Source organism: Mustela lutreola, chromosome 12, assembly GCF_030435805.1.
Source record: "Mustela lutreola isolate mMusLut2 chromosome 12, mMusLut2.pri, whole genome shotgun sequence".
Classification (NCBI taxonomy): Eukaryota; Metazoa; Chordata; class Mammalia; order Carnivora; family Mustelidae; genus Mustela; species Mustela lutreola.
In genome coordinates this window covers 7,387,792-7,402,718 of record NC_081301.1, presented here as the reverse complement: position 1 = coordinate 7,402,718, position 14,927 = coordinate 7,387,792, and the positions used below count along the sequence as shown (strand labels likewise).

General features: G+C 55.9%; 1 protein-coding gene across 1 annotated transcript in view; it reads right to left on the bottom strand.

The window, feature by feature from the left end:
• The window catches only part of EEIG1 (estrogen-induced osteoclastogenesis regulator 1), a 33,163-nt gene that overhangs the window by 4,441 nt on the left and 13,795 nt on the right, over positions 1–14,927 (bottom strand). The window contains exons 2-8 of the mRNA XM_059141735.1: positions 7,097–7,217; positions 6,849–6,878; positions 4,805–4,921; positions 2,438–2,484; positions 2,187–2,314; positions 408–512; positions 130–322 (exon numbers count right to left, since the gene is read on the bottom strand). Coding sequence (XP_058997718.1) covers positions 130–322; positions 408–512; positions 2,187–2,314; positions 2,438–2,484; positions 4,805–4,921; positions 6,849–6,878; positions 7,097–7,217 — 741 coding nt within the window. The remainder of the gene's footprint in view (positions 1–129; positions 323–407; positions 513–2,186; positions 2,315–2,437; positions 2,485–4,804; positions 4,922–6,848; positions 6,879–7,096; positions 7,218–14,927) is intronic.

Below are 14,927 nucleotides of genomic sequence, written 5' to 3'. Positions count from 1 at the left end.
GGCTGAATCATCGCCATCCGACCCTCTGAGGCGGGACCCTGTTGTCCCCGTGCTACAGGGAAGAAGCGGAGGTTCTGGGGGCGCCCAGGAGGGGCCTGTTCTCCAGGAGCACCAGGCAGCGCTGCTCACCGGAATGAGCGATCGGACAGATGTGGCCTTGGCGGCCGCGGGGGCTTCTCAGGGGGCCGGTGCTCGCGCTCGCTGCCCTCGGGGCCCTCCACGGTCATGCCAAGGCCGCCGGAGGTGCTACTGCTGGTGGACGTGTTGCGGCGGTGCGTCAGGTCCGAGAGGCTGGAGGAGCGCGAGTGTTCCGTGCTGTAGCCTGGCGGGCATGCGGGGAGGCCCGTTAGTGGGGAGCCGGCAAGGTGTGTGGAAGGCCGGGGGTGCGGGGCCAGGCGGGCACTCACCAGAGATTTTGGACTGCTGGCTGGCATAGCTGGAGTTGCGGGAGTGGCCGGAGTGGAACACCTCCTCCGGGCTGGACAGGTTCTGCTCGGGTTCCTCTGGCACCCCTGGAGAGCAGGGAGAAGGCGGGCTCAGCAGCGGGCCAGCCCTGGCCGTCCACACATGGCCTCTCACGCAGTTGGCGGCGGGCAGAGAGGGGCACACTAGGTGCTTCCCGCTTTACAGACAAACCCAGAGGCCCTGCTCCCACCACAGTCCACCCCTGGAGCCCAGGTCTGCTCATTCCACAAATATCTGTGAGGACGTCCTCTGCATAGTGCTGTAAATAGGAGATGGGGTGTCACAGGCCAGCGGGAAGGGAGAGTGTTGAATGAAAAATGACCCCCAATTAACCATGCCTGAAATGAGATGAGTGGTACACAGCAGGCAGCAGTGTGCACTTTGACCCAGTCTGGGATCAGGGAAGATTTCTAGGAGGTGGCCTTAATGGGAGGCCTCATGGGAGGGAACAAGCCACAGAAGGCATCAGGAAAGGGGCCTTTCAAACCAAGGAACAGCGGAAGCAAAGGCCCTGAGGCTTGAATGAGCTTAGGTCAGTGTGGAACGAATAAGGGGAATGGAGAACGGCCGACCATCCTGTCGCAAGTCACCCCGTAAGCCCAACTTCAAAACAAACTTCCCAGCACTCGCCAGCAGGAGGCGCAAGGGACCTGCTGTGTGTTGGGGTGGTCCACTCTGGGCCCCATGGGTGGCTGCCTGCCCACAACTTCTGGTCATAAGAAGGAAGAACTCATCTCATCCACCCCCCTCCTCAGAGAAGAACATACCAGGCCCCAGGCTGGCCCCTAGGCCTGCCTGGGTCCTCACCCAAAGCACAGGGTTTCTCAAGACAGGTGCTCCACGGGGTGGGGCGGGGGTTGCAGGAGGAGAGGGCTAGAAAACCAGTCACAGAGGCATATGGGGGCTCAAACCCCACAATGCCTAGGAAGGTAGCTCCTTGCCCGCGGCCCTGCGTCTCTCTAATTGCTCTCGTGGTGCAAATTAGGGTGGCGCGAGCCGCCCAGCTCGCTCAGCAGCTCGGGGGCACTGTGCCTCCGGGCTGAGTCCACCCCCAGGGATGGAGTACAGGGGCGGGGAGGGAGGGGGGGAGGCTGGAGCCTTCTCCTGGACCATCTCCTCCCCCTAATCGCCATGCTGTCTCCACTGCATTTTTTATAATGTTCATAATGATGACAGTTTAGTAGAAACCCAACGCTGGGAGATACCCAGAGAATACAGAATACAAACTGTGTGCCAGGCAAGGGCACACTCGTGCACTCGGCTCAGCTCCACAGCAGCCCAGGCTGCAGGGGCTGCTGCTGCCCCTCTAGTCGGCAGTGGGGGTGGATGCTGAGACCAGACAGGCAAGACAGCCAGGCATGGCGGCACACCATCCCCCTGCCGGGAACCCTGCCCCACAGCTCAGGCTCAGCTCAAGTGCCAGCTCTTCAGTGCCAGTCACCGCTCCTGTCCCACCTGCAGGTGACATGGGCTTATTTACTGTTTGACTGACTCCTGTCTCTCCTGCAAGATGGAGCCTCAAGGTAAGGGTGCTGCTGTGATCCTGGGGCCCAGCATGGTGCCCTGCCTGTGGGAAGGGCTCAGACGTGGGCCTCATGGAAGCACTGATGGACATAAACACCATCCCACCACCCGTGCTCAGTAAGCATCCCCACTGGGACCTGGGGAGACGGAGACGAGGGCCATGGGGAGGCGCAGGGAGGGCAGGTGCAAAATGATACCTGAGTTGAGGATGGTGGGCCTCGTCTTGGGGGGCCGGGTGCCACTGCTGGTCCCACCGCCCTTGCGCGTCAGCTGCAGGGAGGAGTCCTGACCCGGGATGGAGATGGACTTGGCGGTGGACGGTGGCCTTGGGAGGACAGATGGCTGTGATTGGGGTGCCCCATGTTCGGGGGTCAAAGACAGGAGGCCAAGAGCCCCAAGGAGGGAAGAGTCCCTGTGTGGCACCCTCCCAGCCTGCGCCCACACTCACGTCTTAAAGCAGGGGTCTCCGGAGAGCAGAAGCATCCCGATGGTGACCTGCACAGAGGGAGAAGTCAGCCACATGGCACCCACCTGCAGCCGGGGTGCCTCCCCATGGCCCCTCTGCTCTGGCTGCCAACAGGCTGGACTCTGATCCTATCCCTGCCCCTTGCTAGACCTGGCAAAGCCATGGAAACGCACTAAGCCCCATTTCCTTAGGTGGAGGCGAGGACCAGTCCTGGCGCCTGCCTCCTGGGATAGTGGAGAGGACAAGGGGAGATGACGCTCTGCGTGGCTTAGTGCCTGGCACACAACGCAGGCGGCAGAAAAACTTAGTTACTGTTCCTCCAGAACCACGGCCAGGACAGAGGCCACAGTCCCTCTCCAGTCTTAGGTTCTTCTCACAGCCTGAGAGTGGGCGTGGGCACACAAGCTCCACGCAGCAGGCAGGGAGGAGGGAGGTTCACAAAGCCCACCCGGGTGGGGAGGGGCTCCCCAGGTATAACACAGGGCACGGGAGTGGGAGATGGGGTGCACACAGACTCTGACAAGGGGGGAGGGGTGAAACTTTGTTGAGTCAAGTAAAGCAAGAAGCCACCAGAAATTCAACACCCACTTTGGGCAGAGATTTCGGCAGTGGTCCGAACGAGGCAGGGTTGGGTCCCCAAGTCTGGGCCGAGATGGAGTGCCAGGAAACGGGTGATAGGACAGGAAAGGGGGCTCATATCCCAGGGTCGCCACTGACAAAAATGGAGATCACTGGGCTGAGAGTTTTAAAGATTTTATTTATTTACTCGAGAGTGAAAGAGCGAGAGAGAGAATGTGCACAAGCAGGGGAGGGGCAGAGGGAAAGGGAGAGAAACTCAAGCAGACTCCACGCTCATGGCAGAGCCTGACATGGGGCTTCAATCCCTCGACTCTGAGATCATGACCTGAGCCGAAACCAAGAGTCTAATGCTTAACCAACTGAGTCACCGAGGCACCTCCCCGCCCTGTTTTTGGGGAACTAAACTCTACGTCCAATGTGAAGCTTGAATTCATGACATGAGGTCCAGAGTCGCATGTTCTACTGACTGAGCAGCCAGGTGCCTCCTGAGACTTTTTTTTTTTTTTTTTAACTGAATTATTTCATCTGGCGGTGATAGCAGCCTACAAGTGGGGGATGGCCCCAGGCTGCAGACAGGGAAGTGGCACTCAGACTCCAGGGGAGTGAGGGCCCACGGCGCTGCAGACAGGACGTGGGGGAGCTGCCCCGGCAGCTGAGGCCACTGAACCCCCTCACGCCGTGATTTGCCTACGGGTACACAGGGTCACTGGGGCGAGACTGAAAGGCCCTAGCCCCCACCAAAACTAGCCTCGACCTTTTTGGGTGCCTCTGGTTCCCTCTGCGAAGGGTCCGGGAGGCTGCCGAGCCCCCCGCCGCCGCCTGCTGCCGAGCTCTGCTTCAGGCACAAGTGGCTCCCTCTGGGTCAGCTCGCAGAGGTGTGGTTACGCCAAGGCTGTTTTCCCAGGTGGAAGGGTAGGGGACAGGAAGAGAGGCGTGCTGCTAGCGGCGGACGCCCAGATACCTCTGTCCTGAGAGACCCGAGAGCCAGCGGCCTGGACGGAGGGAACTGGAAGGGGGCACGCGGCTGGGCTCGAGGGGCAGACACACCGGTTTGCCCCGGCCGCCCCTCGGCCGGTTCTTCCACTCACTGATCCTCCCCTGCAAGCTCGGGCAGCCTCATGTCACATGGGGCAATGGCTGGGAGCTGGACTGTGAAGCTGAGCAGCTGGGGGTCAAGTGTCACCTCTGCCTGTGACCCCAGGCAAATGATCTATCTAACCTCTGTGCCTCAACCCCCTCCTATGCAAAACTGGGTCCAAGAGCAGACACTACACCCCATGGGGCTGCTGTCCGGCATCATGAGATGAGAGGTGGTGAGCGCTCAGGGATGCGCATTTCAGCCAACCCTTAGCGAGACTGCTGGGATGCACCCCATCCTGGATTAAAGATGGGGACATGAGGCCAGTGCAGCGCCAGGCTTCTAAGGGTGGTTTCCTGGCCCTGGGACCACATCTTCCCTGTGTCTAGGAGGGACATCTGTATTTTTTTTTTTTTAAGATTTTATTTATTTATTTGACAGGGTGAGATCACAAGTAGGAAGAGAGGCAAGTAGAGAGATAGAGGAGGAAGCAGACTCCCCGCCAAGCAGACAGCCCGATGCAGGACTTGATTCCAGGACCCCGAGTTCATGACCTGAGGCTCAACCCACTGAGCAATTCAGGCGCCCAGGCATCTGTATTTTTAACAACCCTCCAGGGGACTCTGATGAGGAGCAAGTTGGCCCCCGCCCCTTGGCGGGAGGGGACAAAAGAGGGGGCGGGGCCCTGGTACCTTGAGGATGGAGTTGTCCTGACGAGTGTTCTTCGTGTCATATCCCTCCAGCAGGCAGCAACGCACTGTGGAGCCTGAGCCTGCGAATTCGGCCAGGTTCAAGTCGGCAAAGCCCAGCTAGGAGGGACAGGAGAGAGTGTGGGAGACTGCAGGAGATGTGGGTGCCCAGCAAGTGGCACAAGAGTTAACTTGGCAGCGGGGGAGGCAGATCCCCCGGGCCCACCCCACAGCCCAGACTGAGTATTGCATAATGGCACCCAAGGACAGAGGCTGGTCTGGAGCTCTCACATCCCTGAGCCACACAAAGCGCCCTTTGTGCAACATCCCAGAGTGCACTGGGGCAGCGCCTGAGATGAAAGGACATTGTTGTCTGTGACACAGAGGCATTGTTCCCTGGGAAACAAGGCTGTGCTGTGGGAGCCGCCAGGCCAGCGGGCGGCGGGGGAGGGAAAGCCCGTGGGAACTCGGTGTGGGGGTGGGGGTGGGCAGGAGGGCCTCCCGGAGGTTGGAGTGAGGGGCTTGTAGGAACACCTGGCTGCTCCTGGGATGCAGGCAGAGGCACCAGGGATGCACAGGAAAGTGGTAGCACATTCGAGAACAGGGTATAGGAGCTGGGAAAGCCTTCGAAAGAAGCCAGGTCTCCAGACCTTGGGGAGGAAACTGAGTTGAGGTGGGAGGGTGCTGGGATTATGACAACCAAACCAACAGGTGGCATTTATTGAACACCTACTACATGCAAGTCTCTACTGCAGAGTTTAGGCACACACAAGCCAGAATCAGAGACATGGCAGGTTCAAATCCCAGCCCTGCCATCGAGTCAGAGGGACCCCCATTTGGCAGGGAAGGAAACTAAGGTTCCAGTGGGGAAGTGATTTGCCCAGGGCCCCACACAGCCCAAGACCAGGCCCAACCAGTGTCCAGACCAGCCGCCCTCTGGGCCCCAGCTTTCTTCCCTGGAAACTGGGGGCAGGGCCTGTCATGGGTGTTTGCTCACAGGACAGAAGGGAAGGGCCTGCAGGTCTGACCTCTGCCGGGCGCCTGGTAAGTACCCGCTGTGTGGAGGTGGGAGGCCACAGCTGTCTGCGCCTATGTGACCACGGGAGGAGAAATTTCCACTCTGGCGGCACCTTCCACAGCCAGTTGTAGCCACCCTGCCCTGTTTCTGGAGAGGGCCACCAGCACCCGGGCCAGGGCAGAGCAGATGACCCAGAACACAGAGCTTCCTGAGCTCCGGTCAATGGGAAAGAACACACCTTCCACGCAGGGCAAGGTGAGGCAAAGGCATTTCCCCTCCGGGTAGTCTGAGTTCACCGCCTGCTGCCAGGCCGCGTCCCAGGGGCCAGAGGATGGGCAGTATGTCCCTACCAAGAAGGGGGTCTAGGGCAGAGCGGGCTCATTCAGAACCAGAGGCAACCCCTGCAGAGCCGCCTTCTCCCACTGGTCCCCATGGGTGCCGAGCAGACGGCAACAACACAGATGGGCCACAGCAGGGGACCAGCTGGGTGCCCGCCACCCAGCCGCACAGGGGGGCATGGCTACAGTTAGAAAGCAAAAGGGATCTACGAAAACGTGCCCACGGCTTACTGGCAAGTGAAAACCACGCTGCAGAATCTGTTTAGAATAAGTCCCTTTTGTGTATGTAAGAAGCCTACTGTCTGCGCGCACACAAGTCCACACACGGGGGCTCATTTTCCGTTCTTCCAAACCGCAAGCACGTGGGTTTGACTCGCTGCTCTGTGCATACATCATAATCTTCTTTTCCTTAACAGGTCTGGGAAGACCTTAACGAATCCAAGGATGGGGTCTGGGGAGGAAGGCTGCAGAGGAGGGTGTGGAAACTGCCCCTTCCACTCTGAACTTCTGTACCGTTTGTGCTACAAGAAGCCCAGGGTAGTTTTGTACTAAATGCAAAGACTATCAATAAAGATATTTCTAAGAAAGATGACATCTGCAGAGCTGAGTGCCTCCTGTTTGGTGCAGAGAGGGGCCGAAGCTCTTCTCACACCTCTGATCTATCTCACTATCCCTTCCCAGCCCCACTCACCTTGGAATAAGCCTTCCCGCCTTTCAGCTCCTGCAGAGAGAGACAGAAGCAGCAGCATGAATACAGAACCCAAGGGACCTCATGTGTCTCCCCAGCACCTCCGCCCCGAATCTCACTGCTGGGGATAAGTCAAGCCAAGGAGCAGAGAGGCTCACTCCTTGCCCTCTGGAGGGGACAGGTCAGGGGACGGGGCTAAAGCCATTGGATTGGTGGCCTCAAACCCCCAAGCCCTAGCCCCCAAGCCTTACCTTGCGCACCGACACGCGGAAGATGCAGGGGTCCAGCAGGCCGGTGGCTGGGTTCGCGCTCATCTTACACACGAAGGTGAACCTCTTCCGCCACCGCACACAGTTCTCCTGCACCTCCTCCCTGCGGGGCAGACAGAGAGGGGAACACAAGCGGGCAGGTGAACACAGGTATCAGCGACAGGACCGGCCTTTAGGGATGAGGCAGAGGAGCGCAGCAGAGCTCTCACTTTTTACTTTGTATCACGAAGTGACTGTATTTTCATAAAAAGGACATGCTTGTATAGTGTTGTAAAAACAACAACAAAAAAGTAATAAAAAAAATGAAAAAAAAAAAACCACAAGGTAGGGGTGAGGTCAGGCAGAGGGGAGGCTACTCCTTGCCCCTGCTTCCAGCACTGCCCTCCCAGTGCTGCCCTTGTTCTGTGGCTTTGGGGGGCTCCTTCCTCTGCCAATACCTCCCTGGCCCCTGGCCATTCAATCGACCCTCACAACAGTCTTTCCAAACTGGCCCCAGAGCCCATTTTACAGATGAAAAGTGAGGTAAGCTACTTAGTGCCACTCAGTCAGGAAACAGCTGGCCTTCTGCTCAGGGCTGCCTGGCTACGGAGACCCCTTCTATACCACGAACAACAACAACAAGGTTAATAGTAACAGTAACACCGTCTAAGGCTCATATCCCGCTTCCCCTGTGTTAGACAGCACTCATGGCACTTTGGCGGCACTGCTCCAAGGGCCAGAGACCCATAATCACACCAATCCTTCCAACAACTGTCTGAACAGCTACTGCCATTAGGCCAATCCCACATTCACAGACACCGGGAGCTGGAGCCAAGACGCTGGCCCGAGGCCCACTGCATGCACAGCAGAACAGGGACTTGAACCCGAGCTGTGGGCTCCCAGTGCCGCATGTTTCACTCTCACCATACCAGCCTGAGATACCAACTTGGGGTCCTCAGCTTCCCGGATGGTAAGTGGGGAGTTGGTCTTCAGCCCAAGTTCCTTCTGCACCTGGGGGGGAGGGTATTACCACACTGAAAAATTCAGCACCCCCGTAACAGGGCCATGCTTTGTGCCCTGGGAGTGAGTGGAGCCTGCCCCAGCTGCTCAGCAGGATCTGGGGTGGCAGCGACAAGTTCCACAGCTCCGAGCAGCCCCCAGACCCCCACGGCCCACCTGGCAGAGCCTGTGCTCAGGAAGGGGTGGCCGCAGAAGGGACGGGACGGCGCAGAGATGTTATCTCCTGCCCCATCATCCCATCTAACAGGACTGGCCGCGTTGGACAGCTGAGGAAGTGACCGCTCCACATCCCGGGGACCCCGGGGTCACAGGTTAACTGCCAGACTGCGGCCTGAGGGGAGGGGCTCAGCACAAATGCGGCAGCGTCTGACACGGGCATGTTCACTTCGCACACAACCCTGATGGCAGGCTCTGTGCACCCTCTTCCACAGCTGAGGGCACTGAGGCTCCAAGAGATGGCCCCAGACCACACCCCCAGAGACTGACAACACAGGATCTGAAACCAGGACTGTCCCATTACAGTCGGAGCGTTCAGTCATCCCCCTGGTTCTCGGGCTCCGGAGCCTGGAGAAGCCTGGCAGGCAGGATGCACTGGGGATTCCGGGCCCGAGACTCGCACCCGAGTCTCCAAGGGCCAAGTACAAGTCAGGCTCCGAGCTTGCAGGGGACTTGATTCACAGATTAACACTGACAGTTACCCCCGTGATGACTCAGTGTAACCAGGAGAGCGTGGAGGGAAAGGGTGAGTCAGATTAGGTGACTGGCCACAGGGAGGTGACATTCAAGCTCAAAGGGGAACGAAGAGAGGGGTGTAGCCGGGCGGGGGGGGGGGAGGACAGTTCCAGGCAGAGGAAACCGCGTGAGGGAGGAACAAATATGCTTTTGGTTTCCATGGCCTTGCCCCCGCTGCGCCGAGCCTCGACGAGGAGCCCCCTCCTGACTGCACACGAGGCTCCTCTCATATCCTGCCAGGGCTGTAACAAGGGGCAGCAGGATGCAAGTCAGGCAGACTTGGGCTCCCAGCCCTCACATCCCTGAATGACTCAACCAGGGCCTGACTCTCCACCCTCATGGGTAAAACAGATGCACCACCCACTCATTTGTGGGCACCTGGGAGCACCCGCAAGCCCCACAAAAGGCCCGGCCTGGGGAGTCTGTGAGACGTGTCTCATCTGGTGAAGACACGGGGGACCCCAGCAACTCCCTGCAGCCCCAAGACTGAGAACTAGCACAAAATGTGAGGGCCAGAGATGAGAGGGAGAGAGAGAGAGGGCCAGGCCTCCAGCAGACAGGGACTGGGACGCGGTCCAGAGCAGTTGTCACAGGAGGAGCCACAGCCCTGGGCCGGGAGCATCACCTGACCCAACCTTGCTGGTTCCACCCATTCATTCAAACATGTGCCCGGTGCTGTTCTATGCACGGGACCCCGGCAGTGACCAACTTACACTGTGGTGGGAGGAAAAATAATGAGGTCAAGCAAACAAGAAAAAGTAGTGCAAGGAGAGAACTAGAAATCTCTCTCCTGGTGGACACTCTGATCATGTACGTAGAAAATCACAACGAATCCACTAAAAACTATCGGAACACAAGAGCTTGGCAAGGTTTCAGGATACAAGATCAATATACAAAAATCAATGTTCACTACATCCTAGTGAACATCCACAATGAAGAAAATAATTCCATTCACAACAGCATCAAGAAGAATAGACAGGATTACATTTAACAAAAGAAGTACAAAATATATATATTCTGGAAAACTAGGAAAATTACTGAAAGAAATTTAAGAAGATCTAAATATATAGAAAGACATCACAGAGTCATGTTTCCAAAGATCAAATGCTGGTAGGACAATGCTCCCAAATTGATCTAAAAATTCAACACAATCTCAGCGGGCTTCTTTGCAGAAATTTGACACATTTATCTTAAACCCTGGAAATTTAAGAGACCAGAATAGTCAAAGCATCTAGAAAAAGTAGAAAAGAACATAATTAAAGGATTCACATGTCTTTGACTACAAAACTTCTACAAAGCTACCATAATCAAGGAAGTATGGTTCTGGCATAAGGACAGACACATAAGCCACTGGAATGGCATTGAGTTCAGAAAAAACCTTCGCATTAAGGGTTGATTGATTTTCAGAAGGGTGGGGGGGGTCTTAAACAAAAGTTGCTAGGACAATGAGATATTCACATGCAAAAGAATGAAGTAGGACCCATTTCTAATACCATATATAGTAACTAACTCAACAGGGATCTAAGAGCTAAAACTACAAAATTCTGAGGAAAGAAATACAGGATAACTCTTTGTGCTTGGGATTAGGCAACAGTTTCTCAGATATGATGCCAAAAGAACAGGTGACAAAAGAAAAAAACAGAAATACTAGACTTGATCAAAATTAACCTTTTTTGTGGCTCACAGAGCACCCATCAAGGAAGGGAGAAGACAGCCCACGGATGAAGGAAAATATTTGCAGACCCCACATATAACAAGGGACTTGTTCCTAACAATATATAAAGGGCACTTAGAACTGACCAGTAAAAGACAACCCAATTTAAAAATGGGCAAATGATCAAACGCGAACACACACTTCTCTAGAGAAGATACACAAGTGGCCAGTAAGCACAGGAGATGCCCAGTGTCACTGGCCATCAGGGAAACACATCAAAACTATGATGAGTGACCCTTTCACATGCACTAGGAAGGCTATAATCAAGACTGATCATAACAAGAGCTGGCAAGGAGAAACTGGGGCCCTCACACACTGCTGGTCAGAGTGTAAGGGGGTGTGGCCCCTTTGGAAAATCGCCCGGGCACTTCCTAGAAAAGTTAAACACAGTCCCCTTAGGACTCAGCAATTCTACTCCTAGCTGTACATCCAAGAGAAATGAAAGGTAAGTCCACAGTCTTCGTAACAGCAATTTGTATGGCCATCTACCGGTGAATGCCTCCACACACGACAGGATATGCAGGATTCAGCAGTCAAAAGAAACAAAGCACAGCCCCGCATCAGGCTCTCTGCTCAGCAGGGAGCCTGCTTCCCTCTCTCTCTCTCTCTCTCTCTCTCTACCTGCCTCTCCATCTACTTGTGATCTCTGTCAAATTTAAAAAAAAAAAAAAAATCGTTAAAAAGAAACAAAGCACAGATACCCCATACTCAACCTTGAAAAACGCTATGTGAGAGAAGCCAGTCACAAAGAACCATGTATTGTGTGATCCCACTTACATGAAACGTCCAGAATGAGCAAATCTCTTGAGTCAGAAAGACTGGTGACTGCCAGGGGCTGGGGGAGTCAGAAGGAAATGCGGAGTGGCTGCTGATGGGTATGGGGTCTCTTTGGGGTGATGAAAATATGCTACAAGGGACTGTGCCCATGGTTGCACAACTCTGTGCATAGACTAAAAACCAGTGAACTGTATGCTTTAAATAGGTGAAAAACCAAACATGGTAGGTGGGATAAAGAGAGAAACATGGAGAAAACAGAGGGGAAGGTGGGTCAGGATTGCTGAGAAGAGATAAGAAGGTGAGCGTTGCTACTTCTGGCAAATGGCTGGGTAAAGCCGGAAGGCAGTGACATCTGAGCAGGGCCAGCATGAGGAGTGAAGACATAAAAGACTAGGGAGAGCTGTCCAGATGCATTAACGGCAAATGCAAAGGCCCTGAGGTAGAAACATGTTTGGCAAAAGTGGCCTGGAGGCAAGGAGCTAAATGGGACTGGGGAGGAAAGCAGAGGGGATGTGGTTGGGGAGGGGGCAGGCGTCATGCAGGACCTCAGGGGCCATGGTGAGGTCTTCGAATTGAATTCTGATGGTGGCTCTGTCTTGCCTCAATGGCTTGAGGCAGAGATAGAGAGCAACCCCAGAGTCGGTGGGTGGAAGGGAAAAAAGAGTAGAAACATTTCCCGAGCAGCCTAAATGGGGGACCAATAAGCCCAAGCCTAAATGGGGGACCTGGGGGGCAGCCATGGCTTCCACAGGGACCCTCGGATCTCCACCCAGCCCCTCCACTCAACTCAGCCCAGGAGCTGGAAGCAGCTGCTGGAGACCTGAGGAGGAAGCTCACAGTGTTGGGCGTGTGGAAACACCCAGAGGAATCAGGATTAGTGTCTGGGAACAAAAGCTGATACATGGGATTGTAGGCTCTCTCCCTTCCCCTTCGTGAGTCTGCCCTGGGAACAAGGGCCAGGAAGCCTGAGGCCCTCTCTGGGTTCCTGTGGGCCTGCCAGGCCCGGCCACACGGTACCCTCCCAGGCTCAGGTAATAGGCGCCTTCCTCTCCCTCCATAGGAAGATGGGCCGGGACAGGACTCCGGGGATCAGCGCTGGGCCTCCCCGTTGTTTCCACAGGGCTCTAAACACACACTATTAAGCGCCACCACTCCCACGGGAAGAGGCTCACAGCCCCACCCCGGCCCAGCCCCAGAGGTCACGGCAAGGGCAAAACAAACACCTCGGCAGAGGCCCCCCTCCCAAAGGCCTACTGTGTGCCACCCAGCACTCCTCAACCCTGCCAGGTGGCTGTTACCGGGCCTGCCTGGCCGGTGACAGGGTGAGGCTCCAAAAGGCTGAGTGACTCTCCCACATGCTGCGAGGACCAGAGGCCAGCCTGCGCCCTGAGCCCCCGTCCCGGAACCTGAGATGATGGCCCAGCCCAGCCCCGGCCCCACAGCTGCCTCTGCAGAGAGGGAGGCAGGCCCAGGCTCAGGACAGGGGCAAAGGAGGGAGAGCAACACGAGCATGGGGCAGGGGAGGGGTGTTCATAAGAACTGCAGGAGTGGGGCACCAGTGGTGTTCAGTGGGTTAAGCCTCTGCCTTCGGCTCAGGTCATGATCTCAGGGTCCTGGGATCGAGCCCCGCATCAGGCTCTCTGCTCGGCAGGGAGCTTGCTTTGCCCTCTCCCTCTGCCTGCCTCTCTGCCTGCTTGTGATCTCTCTTCAAATAAATAAGTAAAATCCTTAAAAAAAAAGTGGGGGGGGGGCAGGAGGCCATGAGCGCCAGAGAGGGAGCTGGCCAGGCCAGGTCTACGGGAACCTTAGGAGCTAGACTCCCTCGTGAACCTTTTACTGAGCCCTTAGTGGGTGCCGGTACTGCTGAGGCCCTGGGGATATGACCCGTGAACCAAACAGAAATCTCCGCCTTCCAGGAGCTTAGTCTGGCAAACCGAGGCACAAAGGCCGCGAGTGCCCTGGAGGGCCGGGTGGGGGGTGCGTGAGGGAAGGAGACCAGGGAAGGCGACCCCTGAGCAAGGAGCTGAAGCAGGTGAGGCAGGGACCCACGCCCTGGGGGAGCAGCAGCCCGGTAGGCCAGCGTGGAAGGAGCAGGGCAAGCAGGGGGTGCTGGGAGGGAAGCAGGAGAGAAGATCTTGGCCGCAAGCTTCCAAACCGTGGTGAGGTGCTAGCGGTCACGGGCGCCCACGTGTGCTCAGGTAGGTAGGGAAGCACAGCAGAGATCAGTGGAGGAGGAGTTTTCTCTTCCTTTTGAACTGAATGATCAGTATGGCTTCTTTTAAAAGCATGACTCGGGGCACGCGTGGAGATAGGTGCCGGGTTGTTATACACAACTAATAAATTGTTGAACACGACATCAAAAACTAATGATGTACTGTATGTGGGCTAATTGAACAGATAAAAATAAAAAATAAAAATAAATGTACAAAAGCATGACTGGGGGGAGAAACGAACTCCTCTGGGAGGGCTCAGCGTTGCCATGAGGTCCGAGGCCACAAAGCCACCATAGGGAATGACCCCCAGGAGTAGCAGTGGCCTCGTGCAAGACCCCTTAAGGGTGACTAGGACTGCGAAAGCCAAGTGCTACCTCACACCACTGTGACCTTGGGGCACTGTGGGTGCAGGGGACAGGGACCTGGCTTGGGCGCTCATGTCCATCTGCAATGACAGGAAGCACAGTAGCGCCTGTCTCAGAAAGACAGGGAGTGTGGAAGAATTAAAACCAATGAGTATTTATGAAGAAAAATCATAAATAAGACATTTGTTAAGAAAACACAGGACTGGGTGTCCCCACTGTTTGCCCTGCCGATGTGGCTCAGGATGGGCTGGAAAACAGAACCGTCCAGATGGCGCAGCCAAGTCCAGAGAGGAGGCCATCCAGAGCGCTGGAGCCCGGGCTCCCAGGCAAGGGGCTTGTTCCTTGGCACTCTGGCATGAGGGGACAGTGGTCAAAGGAAGGAGGGAGCTCACAGCGGGTCTGGCTAGGGACACCAGGGCCCATCTTCTTCATTTCTGTCCAAGAATCATTTCTACAATCAAAATTTAAATTGAGGGGACCTGGGTGGCTCAGTGGGTTAAATAGAGCCTCTGCCTTCAGCTCAGGGCATGATCTCAGGGTCCTGGGATTGAGCCTCACATCGGGTTCTCTGCTCAGTGGGGAGACTGCTTCCCCTCCACCTTTTTCTGCCTGCCTTCTCTCTGTCAAATAAATAAATAAAATCTTTTTAAAAAATTTTAAATTGAGAAATGAATAAAGGGAGTGAGGTTAGAAGGGCTGGTCAAAAGCCAGAGGGGGTGTGACCCCTCATCTCTCTGATTCAAGGCCTGGGCCCAGACCTTCCCACAGGACCAGGTGCTCCTGCCTGGGGTTTCAAGCATGAGTCCCCAGCTCCATACTGCCAGGGACAGGTAATTACAGAGACTGCATTTTCAGGGGAGTTTTGTTTTTAGCTTTAAGATATACAATTAGACATCCGAATCCCAGGGAGGCGTGGGGAGCCCTCCACCCACCGCAGCCCACGGTGGCCAGCCCCGTGGCAGAATTCAGTTATTTCTGGGTTGTCCTAAAATAGGGCAGAGCACCGCAGGAGG